Source organism: Barbus barbus (genome assembly GCF_936440315.1).
Source record: "Barbus barbus genome assembly, chromosome: 25".
Classification (NCBI taxonomy): Eukaryota; Metazoa; Chordata; class Actinopteri; order Cypriniformes; family Cyprinidae; genus Barbus; species Barbus barbus.
The window spans coordinates 6,123,674-6,133,346 of NC_136753.1; the positions used below are offsets into that span (position 1 = coordinate 6,123,674).

General features: G+C 38.3%; 1 protein-coding gene and 1 long non-coding RNA gene across 2 annotated transcripts; one reads left to right on the plus strand and one right to left on the minus strand.

Annotated features, from left to right (window-relative positions):
- Window positions 1-492: 492 nt before the first annotated feature.
- On the minus strand, window positions 493-3,816 carry LOC306844836. Its single transcript, XR_013781943.1, has 3 exons — window positions 2,884-3,816; window positions 2,268-2,365; window positions 493-1,867 (listed from the first exon to the last, which is right to left on the minus strand). It is a non-coding gene; the product is annotated as an uncharacterized lncRNA (long non-coding RNA).
- A 418-nt stretch (window positions 3,817-4,234) lies between these two features.
- LOC306844965 (cytochrome P450 20A1-like) lies at window positions 4,235-9,467 on the plus strand. The gene is made up of 13 exons (XM_079377431.1): window positions 4,235-4,420; window positions 4,697-4,746; window positions 4,828-4,994; window positions 5,235-5,380; window positions 5,640-5,807; window positions 5,912-5,990; window positions 6,073-6,188; window positions 6,305-6,359; window positions 6,786-6,906; window positions 7,288-7,399; window positions 7,629-7,693; window positions 7,779-7,868; window positions 9,077-9,467. The coding sequence occupies exons 1-13, from the start codon at window positions 4,349-4,351 to the stop codon at window positions 9,225-9,227; spliced, it is 1,392 nt and encodes a 463-aa protein (XP_079233557.1). The 5' UTR covers window positions 4,235-4,348; the 3' UTR covers window positions 9,228-9,467.
- The last annotated feature ends 206 nt before the right edge of the window (window positions 9,468-9,673 follow it).

Below are 9,673 nucleotides of genomic sequence, written 5' to 3' on the forward strand. Positions count from 1 at the left end.
TTATCAATCATTTTATCAATCATTCCTCATAATCTTTTTTTTCCAAAAATACAAAAGTGAAAAATTCCACCGGAGATCTTTCATCATAGTCACCCATCCAGCTCTGCAATTTGCTTTGGCATGCAAATTTGTTCCTCCTTTTCCAGTGAAAGGACACTGGGAAATTGTATTTCTCCATCCCAATTTCTATTTCTGCACCAGTCAGCTGCAGTCCTGGTGTCTCTCACAAAATGTTTTCCTGCTGTGAAAGAAGAAAGTATGGTCAAAATATTTGGTGTTGTGTATATACAAATGTTACAATTAATACCTCAAACTTGTAGGCCTAGAGCATGTACAGTACATGACATAAATGATCTTTTCTAACAATGAATGTTTTCTATAAATACATTACTACCGTTTTTCTTTGTAAAATAACAGTAAAAATTATTTGCAACAAAACTTATGAAAATTACACATTGTTTTGCAACAAATAAAACGTTTTTCTACACTCACCATAGTTTAAGGGGGAAAGGGACGTTCTCTGCATTTAACCCATCCAGGAACACCTGGAGCAGCGGGCAGCCATCAATGCGGCGCCCGGGGAGCAGTTGAGGGGTTCGGTGCCTTGCTCAAGGGTCTCACCTCAGTCGTGGTTGCCGGACCTGAGACTCGAACCCACGACCTTCGGGTTACAAGTCCAACTCTCTATCCATTAGGCCACGACTGCCCCCTGTATTGTTACTACTTTTGTTATTATTTTGGAATAAATGTAAAAATACGTAAAAACACTAACTTGATGACATTTATTGGTTTTGATAAACAGAATATTACACAGTGTAAAAATACAAAATATAATTGTATTTGGCCTTTTTAGTGTAATGTTTATTTAAGGGAAATGTGACAACATATACACATACACGCTTAGAAAGTGCAAGACAGACTCATATTGAAGTAATAACTTACAAAGTACCAGGAAATCCCTAATATGGACAAAAGCATCCAGCTATCACTGTATGATCTGAATAAAAGGCAGAAACCTTTGGAAACATGAAGGCATTAAACACACGATTGCGACCATATATGGTTTATTTGTACTTTTTTTCAATCATCTTCATGTGATTTTATGGTAAATTACCAGGTAAGTTTATGAACAATTCAGTGCTACCTGACATAGCATTTATTACAGTACAAAAACTATTGTCTTATATTTGATAAAAATGAATAAAAAAAAGTGTTTGTAGTACATTAACAAATATATATATATATATATATATATATATATATATATATATAAAATAACATTTTTGTCCCACTCCTGAAATGTTGGCTATGCACCTGTGTATAGTATACACGTGCATACGGTCTATACAGCTAAGCACTCCTTGTGTGTTCTTTATGGGAAAATGCTGTTTAGCTTATTGGGTTCATATTCTGATCGCATCTGCTTGCTGGTATGTAATATGCATCATCAAATCTTTCATTTAAAAATAAAACTGTGTAGTTTACATCAGAAACGGCGATAAACGATCGTGACTCCTGATACGAACTCTGGCAGCTGATACATAGAAATGTATTATAATAATACAAACAATCATAATAAATAACACACCTGTGGGAACTTTGCATTATTAAAACACCATCGATCGCCACCATGAACAGTGTAGTTTTAAACAGCACCACAAACGGCGAGAAAAAACCGTGGCATCTGTCACGAAATCTGGCAGCTGCCAGAAAAGACCTGGCAGCTGCCACGAACTCTGGCAGCTGCCGGTGGCATTTGGCGATGCCACCGGAAGTGGTGCTACGACCTGCAGTTGATTATGTGTAAAGCAAAGAGCATCATGTTCCTTTCTCGACACTGGGCGGTCCCCTTCAGCTTCCTCCTCATCTTGAACAGAAAACAAACAGACATACAGAAGTTCAGTGACAAAGTATGACAACTTTGGAGGGTGTAGCTTATGGGACCACTGGGCTGGTGTATTATGGCTCGTTTCCACTGAGCGGTACAGTACAGTACGGTATGGTTCGGGTCGGTAAACCATGAATCGGCTAGCGTTTCCACTGCCACAGTACCCTTACTTGATAGGCGAGGTGTAACCCATGCCGGAAAGAAGTGATGTGCAATGTGCATTAAAATTGTACGGTACGGTTCGGCTTTTTGGTACCATTCACAACTTTTGACAGTGGAAACGCAAATAATTGCGTACCGTACCGTACTGTACCGCTCAGTGGAAACGAGCCATTAGACTGCATTAGTTTTAGCTTTATGTTTAAGAGATTATTCATACCACTGCAAAGATCAATGGTACAGTCTTGTTCCATCTCAGCCATGGAAGAAGCAGGTTGCATGTCAGGGCGTTCATCTCTCTTCCTTTTCCTCTGATACCTAAAGGAAAACAAAAGGAACAATTAGAGCTGTGTGAAACCATTTAATCATTGTCTAGTTAAACTAGGCCTGCACAATATTGCTTTAATTAAATTACATTTAAATGTAATCAATAATAATTAATATATTATATTATAGTATCTCCTTGAGGCATGCATATACACTGACACACATCAGACCAATATGAGTATTGATTTAATTTAAACAAGGTCCACAGTCCATTTAAGACAGAAGGAGAGAGAACGTGTGACTCAAGAAAGGGCTAGTGAAAGTTGTTCAAAGACATTTGGATAAGGATTAGACTAGGTGGTCTAGACTAGTCACAGTTAAACAAATGTTGTCACAAAGTTGGCGCTAGCCTGCGGCTAACTGCTAGCAGCATGACATTTAAAACAAACCATTAACCAGCATAGCTTAACGTTATAGGCTAGTGTACAGAAAACTGCAAAAAAATCATGCAATCCAGGCTTTCGAGTTTAATCTAATAGAAAGGGATGATAAAGGAAGGATGACTTTACCTGATATGAAGTGAGCACTACAAACACGAGCCTCATTGATCGTAGCATTGTCCCAGTCTGCCGTTTAATAGCTTGCAGCCACAGATGTCGTCTATTTTTTTTGAAAAGGATGAGATCCTGCAGGAATCCTAAAAAACTTGACTCCACAATTGGTGCGATTTGCACCGTCCACGACACAACAACTAGGCATTTTGATGAGAAATCATCTGGTTAACAGTAACACAGGATGGAGCGTTCTGACCCCGACATGCGCAGTACGCACTTCGAATTTTCCTGTGACGTCGACCGTGAAGGGGTCTATACATCTGATCTGCTTGAACATGGCTCATGAACTTAAAACAATTGTGTACTGTACTGTGATCAATGCAGTGGATATAGCATCTGTATCCTCCATTAACCAAAGACCACCATCACATTCCCTTAGTCTGAATATACATTTTGTCCCCGTGAGGTTAATTTAAAAATAAGAACAATCCACTGACGTACGCGGAAAGTATAGTCTACACTCGTTATAAATATGTGTGTGTGTGTGCGCGTGTAGCAAACTTTTGTACCCCGTTCGTTCGTAAACCCAATTCCCCAAGCCTCACAAAGTTTAATTAATAAGCCTACTGTGTTGTATTTTTCTTGTCACATGAACATGTATGGATTTATTCTTTAGTGCCAGCCTTTTATGTCTTTATGCAGCCTTTTTGAATCTTTGATTGCACGTTCAAGTTTAATTTTAATTTTGCTCAGCATACTATAAAAAACAAAACAAAAAAAAAAAAAAACAGCAAACAAACAAACAAAAAAATGTCAAATTACAATGATTGAAGACATAACAACATAACATTTATTATTCAGAGCACGATATACAACCATAATGAGTCCCGTGACCGGCTTATACAGCTGTGATGTGACCGACGTATTTAACCGTGAGGAGTCCAGTGGCGTATACAGACGTGTATAGTCGCGTTGAGACCGATGACAGACGCACATGTCAGTGGCAGCTGTTGTACTGGTAGCGGTGACGTGCGAGTGGCAGCTGCCAGTGCCATGCGCACGAAGCGGTGACATGTGGAGTGGCAGCTGCCAGTGCCATGCGCACATAGCGGTGACATGTGGAGTGCCATGCGCACGAAGCGGTGACTTGTGGAGTGGCAGCTGCCAGTGCCATGCGCACGTAGCGGTGACATGTGGAGTGGCAGCTGCCAGTGCCATGCGCACATAGCGGTGACATGTGGAGTGCCATGCGCACGAAGCGGTGACTTGTGGAGTGGCAGCTGCCAGTGCCATGCGCACGTAGCGGTGACATGTGGGGTGGCATATGCCAGTGGCACGGAAAGATTTTACTCTTACTGTCTACAGGGGCGCACCGGCGCAGGTCTCTGATGGTCACTGTAGACGTGGATAGTTAGCTACTAGTTCAGTGACCAGTTTAATTACATTTATGACGATCCTCTGACATTTCTGAACAGCAAATATGCTGGATTTTGCTATATTTGCAGTGACATTTGTCATTATCCTTATCGGTGCCGTCCTCTATTTGTATCCGGTGAAAAATATAAATATTATCTTCACTGTTTTGTAGTTGTTGTGATCATGTTTTTATGAAATATATGTTTGAATCGCTATTAAATATGTTCTGACCTGCTGCATTTAGAAGGTCATCACTGGACTATTGAGTTTGCTTATTTTTGAGCAACTTGATAAAATGTTGGATATGTGTAAAAGAAAGTCAGCAATTAAAACTGCTATAATTTGCTGTGAAGGGACTTTAATAATTCAGATATGTGTATTTTAACCTGACGTTTTCTTATTTTAATGTCAGTCGTCTAGAAGTGCCTCTGGTGTGCCTGGACTAAACCCCACAGAAGAGAAGTAAGAGTTTGAGATACTCTCTTTATTTCCTTTTGACCTTTGGTCAGTTTCTCCAACAAACGTCTTTCTTTACTTTTCCAGAGATGGGAATCTGCCAGATATAGTGAACAAAGGAAGCCTGCATGAGTTCCTGGTGGGTCTTCATGATGAGTTTGGGTCTGTGGCATCTTTCTGGTTCGGTCGGAGACCAGTGGTCAGCCTGGGTGCTGTGGACCAACTACGACAACACATCAACCCCAACTGGACGAGTGAGTGGCCTGCAGCAAGGGAGGGAATAAGCGTTTCCTCCTAATAAACTAAATGTTAATATTTTGTCACAAAATGATTTCATTTCAATGATAAGATTTCAATGTAAAAGACAGCTGTTAAGTGCTGTTTAATGTTTTTATGGAGAAATTAACATTATAAATGTCATTACCTTGACAGAAAATTGCTAAAAACTACTATGTATGCTTTTTCTAACACATATGTTTGTACTCTTTCCTCAGCGGATTCCTTTGAGACAATGCTCAAGTCGTTGCTAGGTTACCAGACAGGTTCAGGAGTGGGAGTGACGGAGTCGATGATAAGAAAAAAAGTGTATGAGGGAGCTATCAATAAAACCTTGGAGAACAACTTCCCTCTATTGCTTCAGGTCTGTTCACGAGTGTTTATATATATATATATATATATCCCTAGTTCAGGATTTGGACCGACAACAGTTGTTCTCTTCATTGCACAAAATTGCATGACCCATTGATATCTGCCTTAAACTAAAGTTCTTGGATTCTTTTTTATATTAAAGCATAGGTGATTTGTTTTTGTTTGTATTATAAACAATACTGAATATAATGAACTGTCCCTATTTTTAAACATGTGATCCATCTCTCACTACTCTGGCTTTTTTTTTTTAGCTGGTGGAGGAGCTGGTTGAAAAGTGGGCATCTTATCCTAAATCACAGCACACGCCTCTTTGTGCTCATCTGCTTGGATTGGCTATGAAGGCTGTCACTCAGCTTGCCATGGGGAGTCGCTTTCGGGATGAAGCTGAGGTCATCCGGTTCCGTAAGAACCATGAAGCGGTGAGCATTCCTCACTAGGTATATTTAGCGTCATGCTTATGAAAATTATTATTAAACAATGTGATATTTTACATGTAAATGCATATATATCTGGATTTGAAAAGATCTGGTCAGAGATCGGTAAAGGTTATCTGGATGGATCCCTAGAGAAGAGTTCCAGCAGAAAGACTCATTATGAGAGCGGTAAGAAGGCAGCTGAGCAGCGTTTGAAAGTTTTGACCTTATTGTTCAATGTCAATTGATCATGTGGTTTTGTTATTTTCAGCTCTGGCTGAGATGGAGTCGGTGCTGAAGTCTCTGGCAAAGCAGAGGAGTGGACAAGGATCCAGTCAGTCATCTTTCGTTACCTATTTACTCCAGGCCAATCTGACAGAGCGACAGGTAACATCATCTGATTCAAAATGATTCATTTTCAAATTGAGATACTGAATAATATTTATGCATAAATTATAAACAAACAATTATTAAATATGTTTTGCTGCTTTTTTTGTCCTCAGGTGATGGAAGATGGTATGGTTTTTACTCTAGCTGGCTGTGTGATCACTGCTAACTGTAAGATTCAATTTCTCCTTTTTTAGTTGATTGGTGTTGCTTCAGTGTTATTTTAGTGTTGTATAATAATATAGTTTTTATTGACATTTTAACATTAGCTTTTATTTTTATATTTATAATTTAGTTTAATATTTAGTCATTTGTGTTTTTGTTATTTTTATTAGTTTTGTATATTACTATTTAGATGTAATTTATTTCTTATTTATTAATATTTTTACCTTAGAGCTTCAACTTTTCTAAACGAAATTTAATTTACGTATTTAATATAATATTTATATTTTATTTAAGCTTCAGTTAACAAAACAAAATGTATTAATAGTTTTAGTTAATGATAATAACTCTGTGTAGCTTTTCTTTTTTCCATGTCTGTATTTCTGTTATTCTTATACATCATTTATGCCTGTTCTCATCTGTATTATTTCCCAGTGTGCATCTGGGCAGTTCACTTCCTATCAATCTCAGAAGCAGTGCAGGAACGGCTCTATCATGAGCTTGTTGAAGTGCTTGGAGAGGAGCCTGTTACCTTGGAGAAGATTCCACAACTTAGGTGAGCAATAGTCATAGCTTCTGTTATAATTCTGATAATATTATCCATATGGTATTCACATTTATCGATTTACAAGATGCTAAATCAAGCGACCCCTACGTGAAAAAAGTTTAACCATGAAGAAATTAATAGTACATATAGTATAGTAGTAAGCTCCAAAAAAGAGCTGTTTTGGTCCAGAGATATGGGCTTACAATAAATATGCTTGTTATTTATATGAGTATATGCTCCTGGGTTTTTCTTTTCTCTGTACATTCTGGCCACCAGAGGGCATATGTGTGGCAATTCTGTGATTTCAATAAAATACCTTGAGTTAAACTTTATTCCACATGGCCATTACTTTGTCTGGAAATCATCATTCTTGTTCACGTTTTCCCCCAGATACTGCCAGCAGGTGCTGAGTGAAACCGTCCGCACAGCCAAACTGACGCCCATGGCTGCCAGATTACAGGAGGTGGAGGGGAAGGTGGACCAACATGTCATTCCCAAAGAAGTAAGAACTAGTCTTTTTCATTACTAGGCCCACATAAAGACTTAAAAAGCTTTGCAGGTTTCATTCAGTCATTCACAGACTTCTACAATATCCTTAGCCACTTGCATGTTAGTTTTTTTTTGTGTAAATTATGCTTTCATATATTTTTAATTATATCTAGTCTAGTCAGTATGGAGAGAGCTGTGACTTGCCTATAATGTTAAAAATAATACTGGTTGCATGTTTGTAGACATTGGTTATCTATGCCCTGGGTGTCGTCCTTCAAGATGCAGATACTTGGTCACTTCCATACAGGTGTGTTTGTATATGTTCATTTTATATACGGTTGTGTAAGGTTCATGGTTTGCTGGTATTCTGATTGGTTTGTCTTCTTTGACAGATTTAACCCTGACAGATTTGCTGATGAGTCAGTAATGAAGAGCTTCTCGCTGCTTGGGTTTTCAGGGAGACAGGCCTGCCCTGAACTAAGGTACAAGGAGAGAAATTCAGATATTATCGTTAATAAATAACCATAACAAGATCACCAAAAATGTGAAGTTTATCATTTACTTATTCTTGTGTCCTTCCAAGCCTGTTTGAATTTCTGTTTTCTGTGGAACACAAAAGGAGATGTTTAGCAGAATGTTCAGGCTGCTTTACTTCATACAGCAAAAGTGAATGGGAACGGGGTCCGGCAGGCTCCAAAATTTGAGTGAACCACCTTAGCCTTTAATATTGTCGTGGAATTAAAAATAGGTTGAGCATCACTGGTCAATAGGACTCATGATCTACTTTTATGGGGCTTTTTGAGAGAAAGTGTAACACTGCTTTGTAAATAATGCTAGAAGTAATGCTAGCTAACCTTAGAAAGATGCAACATTTATGGGACAGTTAATGTCAGATTTTTTTCCATTTAAGTAGATACGAGTTGGCCTTCGATGCCCAAAATAACTGGCTGGAGGTGTTGCAAAAATGTCTGCCGAGTGACCTTTCGTTTCATTGTAAGGGGTGATATTTATAGACCCCTGTGTAGGTGAAGATATTTCTGGTGTATTGAGAAAGCTGCTTGTTTTCAAACTCTTAATTTACACAAACTAGGGTTGGCTATATATTAAAATAATGAAATAATTCTAAATAATTACAATTAAAATGATTAAATTCCATAATTCTAGATGTTCAAGAACTCAATGTTTTTTAAGGTTCTCACTCTTAATGAGAAATTAATCTACATGACTTTTAATCATTTGGGATTACGAGAAGTTTTACTCACAAATTAGTTTTTTAATCAATTTCTATACGATAAAATATTACAAATCTTGACACAACTAGAACATTTCCATGACTTTTAAAAGCACACCTTTAAAATTCCTTTACATATCCAGGTTTTCCAAGACCATGGAAACCTAAAAAGGATAGTTGTTAAGGGAATTAATTAAAATAAGAAATATTAGCTTGATTTCCTGTCTCTGTTATTGCTTATTTTAAAGATTGTGTTTTTTTAATTGAAATCATTTTAAGCCATCATACAGCCCCCTTTGAAGTATGCTGAGGCCCCCTAGTGGACTCTGGCCCCTGGTTGAGAACCACTACTATAAATGTATAGGAATAATATTATTTTGTAAACTATTCTTTTAAGAAACATTCAATGTCAGATAGTTCACAAATCTTCTCGCTCTGTCCTTCTCTTCCTCTCTTTAGATTTGCATATACTGTGGCCGCAGTGCTGCTCAGCACGCTGGTGCGCAGGTTGAGACCGCACAGAGTGGAAGGGCAGGTGCTTGAGGCCAGGTATGAGCTGGTGACCACACCCAAAGATGACACCTGGATCACAGTCAGCAAGAGGAACTGAAGGACCCATAGGTCCTCTTGGGAAATGATTCATGGCCATTGGCTCTATATTGTGTGGGGCAGCAATTGATAAGATCAAAGCAATGTCATTTAGAACTGTTTCAGGTTATTAAAACTATATGCCATTGTTTTTAGACCCTTTGAATATCATAGACATTCCATAAACAATGATTAATGTTGAATCGCAATCTTTTAACTGCAGTCTTATTATACTAATAAAAGAGTGTGATGAAGAAGTGTGCATCTATCTATCCATCCATCCATCCTGGCCAAATAATGAAACCATTCTGTTGAGTAGAGCATTATAGGGATACAGAAAAGGGGACAGAAAGTTTGACAAATAGACACATATAGGGGAGGAGGAAAGAGAATTGTGAATGTGAAAGAGAGAGAGGGGGGTATTGTGATGGTGTTTTCCTCCTGCGTGCATCAGTGAGTGAGAGGGGA